The following is a 17485-nucleotide window of genomic DNA, read 5'->3' as shown; positions in this document are numbered from 1 at the left end:
ATACAGAAGATCAAACCTTGAGAGCATAATATAGAGCATATGGCATAAACAGCAGGTTTTGTTTCTTTGTGACAACTGATGCATAAATACAACAAATTGATTCCTGCCATTAATGACAACCTTTCAGGGCTGAAAACAGCGGTAACTTTATAAGCAGGAAACAAAAGGAACTTAGGAGACTCACACCAGATATATGAATAGATAGTGGTCCAAAGATATGGGACCAAGCCCCTGTATTTTGAGCCCACAAGAAGGAAGGGATGGCAGCACCATGGAGCAGCACAAGCCACGGGGACCTCCGGCAGCTTCACTAGTCTTTCCATTCGCCTTAGTGTTACTTATGGTACTGATTGCATCTGGAGGAAGAAAAAGACCAGTGACCATAGCACTGAAGAAAGAGGGATAGGCCATCCCTGAAAATCCATAATGCTCACTTAATTAAGCAGATTTATACTGGTAAAGGATATTAACTACTACAAAACAAGGATACTTCGGTATTAAATCAGGATTCTGGGTTCTATTCCTACATCTGTCTATTTTCTTCTATGGCTTTGACACAACCAGTTCATTGTGCCCGAGCTCAGTTGTAAATCACAGTAATATCTGCCATAGCAAACTATCAAAACGTTTGGAGAACAGCATGACAGCACCCTTAAACTTTTTCAAAGTCATAGGGATGCTCATACTTACAGGTTGAGGAAACCCTCTCCTATAGTTTTGTACAAGGCTAGAAAGAAAAATAGCAACAGTTGTGGGGAAAAAGTTTATGTTAGAAAACATTCATTTTAACTTCTTAATTCTTGACGAAAAATTCTCAGTATACTCAAACGCAGTGATACTGCCATGTTCAAGGATGAATCTCATATCTACAAATCATAAATCAAGAATAATTTGATCACAGCTTCCAGCAACTGTACCTATTTAAGAAGGTCATTGTTTCCTGAAGAGACAAGCGATTGTCCATCTGATAAGTGAGTGCAGATAAAAAGTAGCTTTGCACGATTCTACTAAGAATCTTGCTAGGAAAGATCTTTTTTGACACAGAAACAAATAAAGGCAAAACTAGAACCTCACGTGAGCAGAGTTACTCAGTCAAACTTGTGGTAGGAATTGTGTCTAGAAAGAACAGTTTTAATTATTTTTTTTCTTTTCCTTCAGAAAAGCCCATAGTCCTTCAGGGACTTAAAGGAAATATTTGCCATTAACTATTTACAATGCTGGTTACTTCTCAGGGAAAAGCAAATTGAAACAGACAAAAGTGTTGTTTGCAAAGAAAGAAAGATTTTTCACTGCACAACAGATGCTACTTCAATGCATACCCATTATCAAACCTCAGTGCCATTTAGCTTGCTAAATAAAAGAAACTTTAAGCTCAGGACAACTCGGAAACTCAGTAAAAGTAAAAAAAAAAATTTAAAAAATCCTATGGCTAAACAGAAAAAGTCAAGCTCTAATAGATCATTTTTATAAACTTGTCTGTGTCAGTTAAGACTTGTCAATATAAAGACTGCCAACATTTTAGCGATGAACAGTGAAATATGTTGAAGGAGCCTCTCCACACCAACCCTCACACAGCAAGGAAATTCTGTAACAGAAGTTTCAAGAAGGCTCCATCTGCCAAAACCACTGTGTGCTTTTAATTAAGAACGCATATAGAAATGTATTAAGAACACAGAAACTTTCAAGGAGTGTTAAGAATGCCAGCCTCTTGGTCAAGCTTTCCACCCACCCCCCCCAAATGTATATCCCATAGGAAATCATTATTCACAGCATGTACCTGTTCAGAACACGTATCCTACACTGGCTAAGTGACCAAAGTCAAGGAAATGTTTTTAGCATCAGAAAAATACCAATACTTTCAGGCTGATGTCATCAAATACATCACTCAAGTACTTCAACACTACCTTTATTATTTTTCAATACTATTTAAATACTAGATGTTAGATGCTCAGTTTATTTTCTTGAATAAAACTGCATATATACCAGTCAGTCACAGGTGATTATTAACTTGGCTTCATTCTGGCAAACAGTCCTGGAAAATAAAATCAACTGAGAATCATGCAAGACTTATGTTTCATAAGTGTCAAACCAAGTCTTTAAGTAAGTAAAAATGAGTTATTTTCTCTCTTGAAATTTTCCTTAAGTGGCTTTACAACCTTTTAATATGTAACAAATGGCTAGTTCTAAATTGTGATTTTTTTTTTTATTTATTTTTGGTACTGAAACCTTGCAGATTGATCCCCTTTAAAAAGTCTTCTTTTACCTAACTTGACAATTTATTCTTGTATTACTCTTTTCTGCAATTTGGAAAAGCTACTAGTTCTGCCACTTAGTTGCAACACAGTGTCAGTTCTTTGCAAAATTAAGGTATCCTGAGACATTCACTTACAAAGATGAAGATCAAAAATTGTAGCACCTTTACAGTAAAGAAAAAGTCCTCTTTCCCAAAGAAAATCATGCATGTGTGTGTGAAAACTCTAATGATGAATTATTTATATGTTAAAAGATAGTATCCTATGATTACTTGCAGGCTGCATTAAACTAAGTGCTCCAAATGGTGGCTTCTCTGATCATTTCAGCTGGAATAAGCTCAAAAGAAACAAGTAATATGTTCCTTGTGACTAGTCACTTAAGGCTATGATTAAGTATATAACTCTGCTTCTAACACCCGTTTTTTCTCCCTTTTTCAGTATACAGACTAAAAATAAGATCAAATGGGGTGATTTTTGAAGCCAGGAAGTACAAGCATAACTTTTCTTATGCTGTTTTTCCCACTGAGCAATAGAGATTTAGTCACATTAATAGCATTATACACTTCTAGAACTGGATCCCAGTTGGCAAGACAGGCTCCAGCGTCGTAAGATCAAGGCAAGAAAAAAAGAACTTCTGAAGTACATTACTAAAAGATCTCATAAGGAGTTTCCATTGCATGCCTCCACCTTCTGAGAATATATTTTCCTCTTTCATACTAACAGGAAAGCAAAAATGGCACAATCTTATTTCCCTTCATCACGTTACTTGTAAGTATATATTTATTCATTCCTAAAATGTTAACTGCACATCACCTCATCTATTCTGTACAATTAAATCTTTGCAGCATAAAAATAACTATTCCAACACGCACTTAGACAGAAACTTCTAAAACTCATTGGCCACCCTTACACTAGTAACTAACACAGGCACAAACCTGCACTGCCTGATTTGTGGCTATACAGCCAAAATCGCGTTCCCCTCTCCCCCACCCAGAAAGGGTGGCCATGTCCCATCTCTGTTTGGACAAGTCCTGGCATTTGCCACCTTTGAATGATGCCCAGGTATGGCTTAGGAAAGTGCTAGGTGGCCTAGCTAAGCCATACCAGTGGCTATGCTGACAATTTACTAGCGTGAACAATCAATCACATGCCAGACCTCAGCCTAACACTCGTGTTTTCTTTGATTTGCTACTACGGACACACTCTCCGCTAAAGAAAAGTTTGCTTAAGCCTGTCCTCAAGCCTGACATAGAAGATGCCAGGTAGCATGCCTGGAAGGCCACAGAGATCACACCGCCCTAGAACACGGAGCAAAAGGGAAAACACCGCAGAGCTGGTAAGCTGCAAAACACAATAAAAAGTACAGTCCATGAGAATTGGAAAATCCTGCACAGAAGTTTGCCCACTGTGACATTCCACCATCATCAAATTTTAATAAAAGTCCTTTATACTACTAAAGAGACAACACAGATCTTTTTCAATGATCACACCAAAACTCACATCAGCAAACACTCATTGACTTGAGCACATAGAAGAACTGGGAAATGTGAACTGCGGTGTTTATCTAGACGACACTGTATTTGACAGAAATGATACAATAAATTGGAAAGATTTAAATTAAGAAGATTTGAGATGTTTTGCTCCCCACAATTACATACTCTATTCAATAAAGAAAAATAGACATGGGTCTTCAGACATACAAAAACTTCTGAAAAAACAAGTTTTCTTTTCTTTTATTTCACATTGTCTACGAGCCTAGAATCTGATTTTTCCATTAACTGAAAATTAAGTGGCAGTGTTACAAAAAACAAGAGACTACTGCTGTCTCAGTTTCTCAATTTTAATCTCAGACTGTTTACAGTGACCTACTCTTTTCATTTTTGTTAGCAACTACCTAACAACAATCAACTAGGCTGGAGGGGGGGAGGAGAAATTTTACTTCTGAGCTACTGCAGAACTGTCTTGTGATCCACAGAGTGTTAACAGCAGCCACTGACTTTAGTTTGCCTACGTTTCAGCAGACAAAGTCCATACCATTAATTAAGCAGGAAGCAACAACAGAAGGTTTATGTTTGCTTTTGGGGTGAGCAGAGTTTGCACAGACTACGTCCTTTGACAGAACCTACAGCTCTTCAGAACACTTTTCACGCAGTTTACAAGACCAATTTTCTGCTACAAGAGAGCTATGTTTTCCAGATCCTAGCACAGACAGACACTTCATGCAATCACAGGCGGTGAGATGCTGTTGTGGAGAGAAGCGTGCAGTTTGCTGAGCATCAGCACTGTATTGTTTTTCTCTCTGAGGACACAGAGTACAGAAAACTCTTAGAACAGGGTGGTGACTCTCTGATTTTGGCCCAGCTATAGGAACCTGCTTTTCTTCATCCCTGGCACTACCAGGTCATGTACAGCTTGCAAGAAGGAATACTGTGAGACTCAAGAAGGCAGACAGAAGGCACAAAACTGGAACTTGTAGGATCTTTCAGCTATAAAAATCCAGAAAAACTGTACTCCAGACAAGCGTGAGACAAAGGTCCTCCCCACCACAGGAAAACCTAGCTACAAAGGTGCTCAAGGGCAAGCTCTCTACCTCTCTCCTCAGGAAGCTCCCACACGCACCACACCATCCCTCTCCGCAGGAACAACCCAGCAGCGTGAAACAAATGATTTCACCGCGGGACGCAAACCCGGGCAAACCTGAGCTTGCCTCAGTAGCCGGGAACCGCGAAGCCCTCCGTTACCTCACCGCCTCCCAGCCAAGTGGGCGAGCCGGCCTCCCCCGGGGCACCCCAGGGCGGCTCTCGCCGGCAGCGCCTCGAAGGGACAGTCACAAAATGGGTGACAGGGACGACGCAGCGCGCTCGGCCAGCGAGGGGAGGGAGGAGGATGCCGCCGCCGGGCGAGCGGGCGGCCCCTGAGGCGCGCGGGGGGAGCCGAGGCGGGAGCGGGACGGCTGTCACCGCCGCGGCCGGCTGAGAGGGCGAGCGGCGCGGCGGGGGCGACAGCGCGGCCGGCGGCCCCCCGGGGCACAGGGGGCGCAGAGGGAGGCGGCGGCGGCGGCAAGGAGACCGAGCCCCGGGGCGAGCAGCGCGGGAAGGGGCTCCGCGAGGCGCTGCGGCCGGCGGGAGCGAGGCGAGCGGCAGGAGCCCGCGACACAGGCCCTGCCGGGGCCTGCGCGGCCGCGGGCGACCCCCCTGCCGGGCGGGCGGGGGTCGGGGCTGGGCAAGGCTCGCCGGTGCTCGGCGCTTACCGGGCAGCCGCCTCCTTCCCGCTTCTTCGCGGCGCGGCCCGAGTCTCGGGGGACCGCGCCGGGTCGGGCCGGGTCGGGCCGCGAGCGCCGCCGGCGGGAGGGGGAGGGGGCGCGGAGGGGCGCGCGGGGACCGCAGAGACCCCCTCCGCCCGCCTCCGCCTGCGCCCCGCCCCTCGCGGGCGGTGCCACCGCACTGCGCAGGCGCCAGCCCCGCGCCCAAGGGCCGGGGGGTGCGGAGTGCGCCGCCACGGCCGGCGCATGCGCTGTCGCGCCCCCGCCCCGCGCGTGCCGCCGGGGGGGGCGTGGCCGGGAGAGGTTCCTCGCGGTGGGCTCGGGGGCGCTGCCCTGCGGGGAGGCGGCGGCAGCGGCAGCAACAATAACAACAACAACCGGTCGGGGCTCCCCCGGCGCCGTCTGCGGGGGCGGTGCCCGGGTAAACCGCCGGCGGGGCAGCGCGGGGGCTCTGCCCGCCCTGGCTGCGGTGGCGACCCGGCGCTGAGGGGCTGCGCTGCCCCTCGGCTGAGGCAGGCTGGGGCGGCGGCGGCCTCGGCCCAAGGCCTGGGTCTCGCTCTGGTAAAAAACCATTTTTTTCCTGGAATAAAAACGTAGTTTTTAAGTGTCAGAGAAACCTTAGGGAGGGAACCCGCGAGTGTGCAGCAAAGCTTGAGGGTGAAGGCGCGGCGGCGTTAGAGCAGCGCTGCCGAACACCTTCCCCAGCGCGCAGGAGCGGGCGGCCGCTGCTTGAGCACCGGGCGCGCACAAGGCAGGTAGCGCAACCCCGCCGAGGTGGGAGCGGAGGGGCTGTGGGTCTCCTAAGCCTGTGCCTTGCAATACAATATTAGATTAAGTATAGCTTTTCATTTACAAGAACTGCCTGTGAACACCAGCTTTCAGGCTTTTAGCTCCTTTTAAAAGACTACATGCACTAAGCTAAGTTTTGGAGCTCATCGTTGTTACACAGGACGTGTGACTTGTTATGAATAACAAGCAACTGCAGTTAATAAACCCAAATTACAGTGTTGGTGCTTTAGTGGGAGGTACAGCAGTCTGTATTTACAGGCATTGGCTGGAAAGTGCTATGAACACAGTAACTAAGAAAATGTGCTGATTTGACATAATCCCTGTGAAAGTTTCCCCATCAGGGTTTCTGTTTAGCTCAGACCACGAGTCAAAACCTCTCTCCCAGCAGCAATTCAGCTGTTTTATCAAAAGAAACACTTCAATATAAGATTGCATTACAGCGTCTCCCTTGAGGTACGTTCCTTCCTAGAATTTGTAGGGCTGCAGATCAGTGAGGGGGAGTATGATTTACAGTCCCCTTGTTATCTCGGGTGAAATTATAATTTTTAATACTGTAAAGCAAAGTAAATGACATCTATGTTTCATCAGAATTCCCTTTAAAACTGAGAGGATGTATGCTTCCAGATGTTACGACATAGTTTGGTTTAAATTGTGGGAAAAATTTCCTATTTAAGTGTCTTACAAAGTGAGTCATTTTATTTAGCTGTCCTTCCCAATCCATATCTCTGTTGGTGTGCCTGTTCTTAACTGGCAGGATTCCCCTGGAAGCTGTTGCACAGACACAGTGTATTTGTTTGACGTTGAAAGGTTCCTTTATTCTTAAGTAATATTTCCAATGTTTGTTTTGTAACAATGTGACCAATGTCATTCCACTAGGTTTTCTGATCCATGATGTTCAACAAAATGTCATTCCGTGGTTCTACCTTTGGATTGAATTTTAAGAGTTATTAGTAAAAAAGGGCATTTCAATTACAATCAGCAGCATTAATTCTGTATTAGGGATGTGAAAAATGTCTGCATTTGTTTGTACAGTCTGTTTACACAGTAGCCCACAAAGGAGCTCTGCTTTCTGTTTTCTAGCAGGAAACAGAACGTGGTTCGTTCAGCTCGCTGAATTAATGAACAGGCTGTGAGCTGACAGTGCACATGACTGGTGTCCTAGTTCAGGAACTTGAAAGGTCACTGAAAAAACCTGCATAATATTGCAGCATTATATCCTGTAATGTGTGCAAGAGTGGTTCAACTGTCTACTAGGAAAACTTTCTTTGTGGTTATGTTCTGGATTAGATTGCCCAAGAGGATTACAGAATTTCCATAATTGGAGGCTTCTAACAAAAGAGCAGACAAATGTCTCTCGGGAGTGGGGCAGGTACAGCTGATCCCGTCTCAGACTGGCAGCTGTATCCTGCAGGGCTTCTGGGGAGCAGCTGCCTCAGGGCAGCCTGCTCCAAGCTTCAGGAAGCAGCATGAGGACTGCCTGGAACATGAAGAGACACCTGCTCAGGTGTAGCAATTTGCACAGAACATCCATGGTTATTATGCACTCATATGCACTCAAATGCTCTTTCTCATCCTGCTCCAGCCTTAAGTTTCATTTGTTCTTTCTCGTTACTGTAAGTGTTTAGTGGATGACTTTGCACAAGCTTGCGCTCTGCAGTTCATCTCAAGCCAGTGGTGCTGCTCACTCAGGGTCTTCAAGTGAGGGAAAGCAGCTGGGAGAAGCGGCCGAGAAGTGCCAGTCTGGTAGTCAGTGATGACGTGGCTGAAGTGTGGCTGCATGAGCAGAGCTCCTGGTAGAGCTCCCACCTGGAGTAGGATGTGACCAACACAGGATTCTCCACCTGGGGCAGGGTAATCCTGGTTATACATACAAACTGGGGGAGGAGAGGCTGGAGAGCAGCCCCGCAGAAAGAGATCTGGGGCTTTGGGTTGATGGCAAGTTGAATATGAGTCAGCAGTGTGTCCTGGCAGCCAAAAGGGCCAACAGTGCCCTGGGGTGCAACAAGCACAGCACAGACTGTCGAGGGAGGCGACTGTCCCACTCGACACTGCACTGGTGCCGCCCCACTGCGAGTACTGGGTGCAGTTTTGGGCACCTCAATATAAGAAGGACATCAAATTATTTGAGTGTGTCCAAAGGAGGGTGACCAAGATGGTGAAGGGTCTTGAGGGCAAGACTTACAAGGAGCAGCTGAGGTCACTTGGTTTGTTGAGCTTGGAGAAGAGAAGGCTGAGGGGTGACCTCATCACAGTCCACAGCTTCCTCAAGTGGGCAGCGGAGGGGGAGGTGCTGATCTCTTCTCTCTGGTGGCCAGCAATAGGACATGAGGGAATGGAACAAAGCTGTGTCAGGGCAAGTTCAGATTGGACATTAGGAAAAGGTTCTTCCCTGAGAGCGTGGTCAGTCACTGGGACAGGCTCTCCAGGGAAGTGGTCACGGCCCCAAGCCTGGCAGAGTTCAAGGAGCATCTGGACAACACTGAGCCATAGTTTCAGACAGGCCTGCGAGGACCAGGGAGTTGGACTCGATGATTCTTACGGGTCCCTTCCAACTTGAGATATTCTGTGACACCTTCCAGGCTCACTCAGGGGCATCTAGTACCATTCAATGTGGTTGCACTACAAAGCTATGCTTTTTAATTAAGTACGAACCATTTTGCAGAAGAATGCCACATTGAAGCTATCTGAAAAGTATTTTGAAAATAATTAAACAGATATACCACTGTTAGGAAGTATTAGTAATAGTCACTGAGTTTCCCCTTTTTTTCCCAATTTAGGGGTAAGTGTGACATTTTCTTCTTGACCTGCGTCTTATTTCAGTGTTAATTTTAAACACTGTAAAGTCAGCTACATTTTTCTCCACTTTGGATATTGCCATTGAGACATGTCAGCTTTGTGATCCACACTGAACGAAAATCAGCTAGAGACCTTTCGAGCAGGTATCTTTTTATTATAGAGGTTTATATTTTATATTAAATTTGGAAACATACGTATACTTTAATTACATTAATAATTTAAATAACATTTGATTTAAATAAAGCACTAAGAAATCTTGATTTAAATAACTGATTCAGTTTCCACATTGATTCCTACAAAACCCACTGATTTCATGCAATGTTTGAAGAGGCCAGAGCCTCTCGTTCTAGTGCAGAGGCCTGCAGAGGCCACTGTAAAGGATCCATGGTTTGAGACTGGCTCCATTTTGAAGCAGTACTCCTACAAAAGGGTTAACACGCATCTGAAAATGGACTGTTTTGCCCAGCTACTTCTCTACCTTACGTGTAAACTATTTCCACATTATAGTTGTTTTAGTTTAATTCAGCAATAACCCTGTACTAACCTCTAGATTTTAAGCTTTTACCTTGTAAAGCATGAAATAGCTTTTATTTTGAAACACCAGTGTTAAATTCCATACCTCTAGCAAATTCTGTTGAATGCATTCACACATTCAGTTTAATGTAGGCCCAGTTTTTAGTTAAATAAGACTAAAAGAACCTGACAAACATAGATACAGGAGATTTTATTTAACATTGTGTACAAAGAAAGGCTACAGATGCCTTTTTTTCCCTCCACATACAGTTTTTGGATCCCTTTTGCATACCACTTTTCTCAGAAAATCAAAAAAAAATATCCAGAATGACAGGTTTTTCCTCCCTTTTTTTCCCCTTTCCTTTTTCCCTCTCTTTAGGCCTAAACTGAGAGATGTTTAGCAGTACAGTTTCAACACCTTTCAATATTAAACTATTAGGATTAGGTTTTCTTTTTGAAAAAGAGAGCACTATAAGCTACTGAAGCACTAGCAACAGCAGTATAAAATGACAAAAAACAACTTCCTAATATGGTAGTGTTAAAACAATGCCAACAATATTAACTCTGATGAAACCCAAAATTATCCAAACAATAAGTTGTTTGTCTTCTACACGATAATTTAGCACTAATTATATAATTTAATTATATTTATATTTAAATAAATAGTCTTAACTTCTTTCCTTGGAATTCTTCATGGATTATAAAAACTTGTAATACTAGAGATAAGAACAAACTGCACAACTTACATAGGCAAGAGAAGGCTTAGTTTTATTTTATTTGCTGGACAGACACAGAAAGGACAACATTTCAGAGTGTCCATGTTTAAATTCACCATTTCATTGTGGTGCTTCTCAGTCATCCAACACAACAATTTCTTAACCCTCTTTCTGCTGCCTTGGTTAGTACTGATATCCCATCTCCGCAATCGTCCCTGCATAGGTAAGTTTTATCCAGAATTCCAAACACATTACCCTTACTGAGTGCCTTCACAAGTTTTCATACGTCACTGTGAAGCCCAAAACAAGATTTCTCTTAGGCTGTCAGAAGCAGTAAAGAAGGGATTAGAAGATGCTGTTGTGAAGAAATGTCCTTTTGCTGTGGGGGCTTTTAGATGAAAAACTATGTCAAATATAGTAGGTGGCAGATACGGATCAGTTTTCAGCTATTTGTGTAACACCTAGAGTTAGTGTAGTCCCAATTTCTCCCAAAATGGGACTAAAATGGAGGAAATTTGAGCTACTCTATGCAGATTGGCATTTGATCATTCAATTAGGCACAGTAAGAAGGATCTGGATGAGGCTTTTCCCCTAACTGCCTTCTGGGCCTCACTCAGACTGCCCCAGGGGCAATGTGAGCACCCAAGGCCCAAGGCCAGCTGCTCACTGGTGGGCTCCACCCTGTGATCCTTGGGTTGGGTCATCTGCAGAACGCTGCCACATTCTCCTTCCAGGCAGGAAGCTGGTTTGTACACAAGCCTGCCCTTCGTACATCCACAGGGATGTAACGTGGCCTTGGCATAGAAATCATTCTGCAGATTAGAGAAATGGCTCATCTGTAGGACGTCTTGGGTTCTCAGAACATCTCACTACCAGGGAAAAAGACTGCAACAGTTACACAAACGAAAGCTCTAGTGGAAAATAAAAAAGTTTTCCCCATTCTGATGAACCATTTTGACAATAGGATTTGAACATGACTGTGATTAAGACAAAGCAGTAGAGCAAACAGTTCTGCTAGGCTTGGGGACTCTCTAATCATATTAATTCCCAAATATGCTTGAACAGGTGTAAATAATAGCATCTTACTGAACTTGCTAACCAGGCCTACATGAGCCCAGAGCTTTAGCAGTACCTGGCCCATTCTGCACCAGGATTGCAACCATTTCCAGACTGGAAATATTTTATTTATCTCCAGGGATAGCTGTGCTACAAACTGAACCTCCTGGTGGGGTCGTTTCTACAGTGCAGAATGATGTGGTTTCTGTTGGAAAAGGAGGGGGCTTTCCTACAGCAAGGTGAAACATGACAGTAGGAAATAAATGGACAGTATTCACATGGTTCACCTGCATGTTTTTTTACAACGGTCTCCAGCAATTGCACTATGAGATGGTAACACAAAGAGAATCAACAGAGGAGGAAAACTAGGTCATTTAATAATTTTCTAATTCTTGGCAATAGCATTTATGTATTTGCTTGACCTGGAAGGCCTAAATCTAGTGATATGGTCATAGGAGGAGGAGAATCAAGATTACATGCACTCAGGTTTGCTTTGGTCCTACTACTTCAACCATTTTGTCGTTACAGCATGTTGTAACATTTTATCCTTGCAGCCTAGAAACAGACTTTCAGCTTAAAAAATAGTTTAACTTTCTGGTTCAATTCACTTTTCCCTTCTTTGCGGTGGTGTTTCACCTACAGTAATATATGGACTCTATTGCTCCTCCTGATCTATTGCCACAACAGTGGGGAAAGAGAGCAAGCGCTAAGCCTTGCTTTCTTAGCACTGAACTGTGAATTTTCAGTGGCAAGAAAGGGGTTGCAGCACATCAGAACTGGGAGGCTACAGAAGCTAAATTCCTGGCGTTCCCATATTAATGTTTATTTACTGGCAAGACAATCTTTACTTACAGTTATCTAGGGCATAAGCCACCTTCTGTAATGTGAAATGAGAACTTCTTTCTACTTCCACATGATGTGATCTGAGTGATGCCTAATTATGCTTCTCTTTTCTATTTGTGTTACCTTTATTCTGTAAAACCTCATTAAGGAGTAATCATTAACTGTAAGTGCTTCCTTTAGAGCTTCTGTTGATTCTGAGGGCAATCCATGTATTGAATTCTATTCAATCAGAAAATTCATAGAACACACATGAACATTCATTTCATTCTAGTTCAGAATGGAGAATTGCTAATACTAGTCTAAGGCTCCAGTATCTCAGTTGCACGTGCCCTCAGTTAAAGGAAGTGGATGTTATCAGATTTATTTTTCTGATAACAGTACTATGACAATGTTGGCAAAGTTTACAAAGAAAAACATACCTAGACTACAAATTTAAGAGGGCATAAACAAGTGACTAACTACACCAAGAATTTGATTAATTTGATCATATCTACTTAGGAATTGCCTTTTCAGATTTTTCTTCTTCAAGGAACAGAAGCAAATCCCTTACATTTAGCATGAATGTACTCGTCTCCTGCTAGGTCTTTTTCTTAAAACATTTCCCATTTCTTACTAAAATTTCCATAATAAGAATGCCACATCTGATAATGTTATCCCAGTAGATGACCAAGCACTGAAACAAAAGGATTAACCAGTGAGGAATCAGAGAGGGTTGTTTTTTTGCCATCAGATTTTAAACACTTTTAAAAGCCATGTTGGTCAATTTACATTTTATACATACTTGAAAGAATGGCACGTTAAGATAAATGAACACATTGTGATGCCTTCCAGTGTTACAAGGGTGACAGACAGATTTGGAGATCCATATGTATACTTTAAAGAACAGTACATTGGTTTAAATAAACTCATAGAAAACTAACATAAACAACCGTAAAACAGATTTTTAAACACGTAAAATGAATAAACTGTAAAAATACTGCATCTCCCATAAACATACTCTGTGGTTCCACCACCTCGTGGCCAACAAAGAAGTTGCAGTTTTGCTCCGTAGGGTGCATGCTGATTGCCTTGTCCTAGCAACTGAAGGTCAGAATCAAGGCAGGCAGTGGGCATCAGCAAATCATAGTCACCACACTGCTCTATTTTGCCCTTAGCTGATACATTGAAAAATAGCAGCATTAAAATACAGCTTGAAATAGCTTAGCTACTACCTCAACTTGTTAAAAATTGTGCAAGAATAAAGAACACCAGCAGCATTTTAATGGATGTGTTTCAATTTGGTTTCAAACACTCCCCTCCCATACAAAGCACACACAAACACAAAGCTGAAACTGATCTAGTAACTGTTATTTCTTGAGCATCTTTGAAAACTTTTCCCATAGTTTGCATTACTTAACTTTTTAAGATTTTACTTAAAAACCTCTTCAGCATTAAAAAAATTCATGAGAATTTTAAAATAATTTGTAAATGCCAAGAAACTGATGCTTATTCCTCTCTTTAAACTGGAGATACACAAACTATCCTAAACACCTGAATTTCTTTAGTTGAAAATATTAACGTTTCAGATTCCTGTTACTGAAAGCTACGTTTTTAGAAAGGTCTCTCCAATACACTAGAAACTGAAAGAGCATAAACTCCCAGTGCACATGTAAAGGGTATTTTTTTGCTAGTTTGCTCTTATATTGTACCTTTTTGATATAGAAAATGGAAGAGTTAGGTTTTCTGACAGAACTCGCAAGGGAATACGTAAGAGTAGAAATCAGAAGGCCTTCTCTAAAGCCAGGTTTTGCAATTCCCTTTTAAAGTAAGATAAGGCTTATTAAAAAATAACAAAGTAAAAAAAAACCAAAACCAACCAACCTCCCTGGGAAAAGAACATAAAAGCCTTTTGGAAATACTTAATTTCTGAAAACATAAGACTATTTGAAAAAACTTAATTGCAAAATTAAATGAAATTCAAGAAATCAGTTCTCATATTTCAAATGAGTCCATGATTTCATCATCAGCATATCTTTTCCAGCCCAAAATTACCAGCTTTGGGAAAAACATATTCATACTTAACAGAAATAATTAATGGGTTAAGTTAAATTAACTTTTTTTCCCTGATCCACATGCCTGCATGTTAGATAATGTTACATTAGAACTGAGCATTGTAATGAGAGACTAAAAGCAACCACCTGTAACAGTAACCAAAGCAAAAGCAATTTTCTCATGGTTACATACTATAGATCAGTACTTTAATATTAAAATCAACTTCCTATATAAATAAAAATAAAAAAGTTGGGCAAAAGTAAATTGGCACAGTCATTATGGTATTGCTTTCCAGTTTCAACACTGCAAAGAGCAGCCACAGATTCCAAACACCAAAAGGAAAAGGCTGTTACCCAACCACCTGGTGTAGTTTGGTTGGGTTTTTCCTTTTAAATCAGCAGCGCTACTGCCTCAGATACATCAGACAACAGCTTGGAATGGGTTGGTGTGCAGCTTGCAGTAAAAGGATTGCTATAGAACTGCTATGTAAAAATGAGAACAAGTACATAAAAACAAAACCAGAGAGTGTGGTTTACTGCTCTGCATGACTTTCCTTAAGTCAATGTTCTTCAGGATTGTGACTAATTTTTACCTTCAAAAAGGCAAAAAATAAAATTAAAAAAAAAAAAAAATCAAAATCTTAAGCTTTCAAGTTTCCTTGCCTTCATTCCCTCCCTCCCCCAAAAAAGCACCTCCTACTATAAACAGTTTTTCTGTTTTACGGGTTCAGAAGTTGGAATGTAGTGGAAATACATACAAGAGAGAAGGAATTTCTAGTTGTACGTTACATTACAAAGAGGTTTGCTCCCAGACCTAAGGAGGGAGGGATACTAAGCAATATTAAATTCCTATAAGAATCCTTACAAAGCATGCAAAATATTGATATACTCACAAAATCGAAATTTATATTTGTTCCTTTTTGAATTTGCAACTTCACAGTACAATAATTTCTAATATTATGCAGCAGTCAATTACAGTGACTACAAAATCATTTCCCTTTAATTTTTTCTTTCCATTTGTTTGAAAGACTCCTTTGTTTTTCGTTTTTGTGGTTTTTTTTTTTTTTTTTTAATTGAGAGGTCGCAGATCACCCATCAGAAAATATGAAATTCAGCATAACAGGGGTTGCTTTCTTTGTCATATTTTCCCTAAAATGATGTTGACAATCTACCAATCTTTCAAAATCTGTCCCTCCCTCCCCTTCTCATGCTGATTCCTTCCCTTGTCTACAAGCTGTACTTTTCTTCTCACCAGGATGATGATGGACGGATGCCACTAAATGGATGCTGCATACCTGGGTAGGAAGTAAAGGGGGCTGGAGTAGTTTATGAAAAATGGAATCGCTCCCACCCCCCCAAGGTATTTGGCACAACTGCTCCACAGCCAGCCTACTGCGCTCTGGATACCAGCAGTGAGATTGTGTTCAATTCCCTAGACAAATCCTGCTCCCCTTTATGCCTGCGTAGCCCCCGGGGCTTTAACTGGCTGAGGCAGGGAAACACCAAGGTGGTACTTGGCAAGACCTTTTGTACTGCTGTATGTAGTTCCAGAGCCATTTCTTCACTGCTCTTATTTAAAACAGGGTTGGAATTTCTGGAGAATACACAATGCATGCTACTTGCTAGATTGTCCATAAAGTACATTCTGATACATTTTATCCAAGTATTTGTGTCTATCAGAAAAAGACTCTGGTAGAAGCAACGTACAAAGCCTCCAAAAATTCAAGTATCAAAAAAAAAAGATGTTTTGATAAAAGTTTGGAGTAAGCCACCAGCCAAACTGACAGCCATTGATTTTTTTTTTTTTTGTCCACAAATGCTTTAATTATTTTTGCAGTGATAATGTCTTTTCTTTGGAGTGTTGGGAATTAACAGTCTTCCCAATTAATTTTCATTAAGTTTGGTGGGGTCTAAGGAATTTAGCAATCCTGCCTGGATAATATTGGCCCTGCTTTTTATATGCAAACAACAGAATCACTGGCTAATCCTCCCTGCCTCTCCTTAATTTGCTGTTATTTATCTATAGTGTAACATCACTGGGTCTGGCTCCCTTAACCCAAAAAAACCCATCGGAAGTGGAGCATAGGCAAGAGCAGGGCCTCTCCTTCCCTAGAGCTGTATAAACATTTGCAAGGGAAAGGGTGGATGAGGAAAAAAAACCCAACAAAACCAACCCCCAAACAAACCAACAGTTCTAGTTGTACGCAAAACTGTTTCATTTCTTTAGAACCCTGTTCAAATCAAGACTTGAATTTCTGAGGAGGAAATCTTAGATCCCAGACCCTTCCCTTCTCCTCTTGCAAAGCAATGCTAGTTTTGTGGCCTAGAACAGTACTTTAAAAACAGCAGTTATTAAAGACACAGTTGTGATATATCCTTTAACTCCCCCTCACCCAAAAAGGGGTATCCTATCAAGTGGTCCAGTAGAAATCTTGAAGTTCCTTTATGATAAATTAAATCCATAAAATGAGGAATACCTTCTGTCACATTCCCAACAAGAATAATAGCCACACTCTGTGGTGCATTTGTTCAAGTGTCTATTGCTCCTTCTAGTGGAGATTCTGCAGAGCTCCATCTCCAGTTCAGTTCTGGTCCTACCAATCAAGAGTAGAGATTTTTCTCCTCAGCTTGTCTCTGGTTAACAAACAGCAGAAGCACTGAGGGCCATAACTCCCCAGGACAGGGACAGGCCAGCAATGTCTGAAGAAACACCAGTCGTCTTGTTCTCAGGTGTGGCAGATTTATGCCAAGAGCAGTTTTATTGTGTCCTGTTGGTATCCCAGGCACCTACACCTCTGTGGAAAAGAGAATGCTTTGCCTCTTGCTGTCTGGGGTAGGGATAGTCTCTAGCTGCAGGAAGTACAGAAGAACTTGAACCTGGAAAGAGAAAGAAAGAAAGAGGTAATAATAACACCCTGTTAACTCCTCCTCATCCTGGCTATTTGAGTGTTGGCAGACAGGCCCACAGCTCTCCACAGGAACATCTTGCAGTTACATATTTGTTTTAATACAGAGTATAATATCAGCAGGCATATTAAATCTTGGAGTGCTTCAGAGACACTCTTTTCAGCTTCCAGGGTATAACAGTGGTGTTGGTGTTCCACTGCACTGAAAAAATCTGACCTATAATTTGCCATTCCTCAATCAAAAACGTACAAAACAGCTTCTAACACAGCCTGTATGTTTGAATTGTCTGCATCGCTTCAAAAGGCAGCAGTGCCAAAGGAA

General features: G+C 42.3%; 2 protein-coding genes across 2 annotated transcripts in view; both read right to left on the bottom strand.

The window, feature by feature from the left end:
• Nucleotides 1-5667, bottom strand: part of SPECC1L (sperm antigen with calponin homology and coiled-coil domains 1 like) — a 73765-nt gene extending 68098 nt beyond the window's left edge. The window contains exon 1 of the mRNA XM_074886812.1: nucleotides 5503-5667. The gene's annotated coding sequence lies outside the window, so the exon portion shown is untranslated. The remainder of the gene's footprint in view (nucleotides 1-5502) is intronic.
• Nucleotides 5668-9804: 4137 nt separating this feature from the next.
• The window catches only part of BCR (BCR activator of RhoGEF and GTPase), a 102629-nt gene continuing 94948 nt past the window's right edge, over nucleotides 9805-17485 (bottom strand). Inside the window, exon 23 of the mRNA XM_074887213.1 lies at nucleotides 9805-17134. Within this exon, the coding sequence (XP_074743314.1) occupies nucleotides 17045-17134 (90 nt within the window). The 3' untranslated portion in view covers nucleotides 9805-17044. The remainder of the gene's footprint in view (nucleotides 17135-17485) is intronic.

The sequence above is a fragment of the Strix uralensis genome, chromosome 17, assembly GCF_047716275.1.
Source record: "Strix uralensis isolate ZFMK-TIS-50842 chromosome 17, bStrUra1, whole genome shotgun sequence".
Lineage (NCBI taxonomy): Eukaryota > Metazoa > Chordata > Aves > Strigiformes > Strigidae > Strix > Strix uralensis.
Note: the sequence above shows the minus strand (reverse complement) of the source record. Positions and strands in the feature narration are given on the sequence as shown.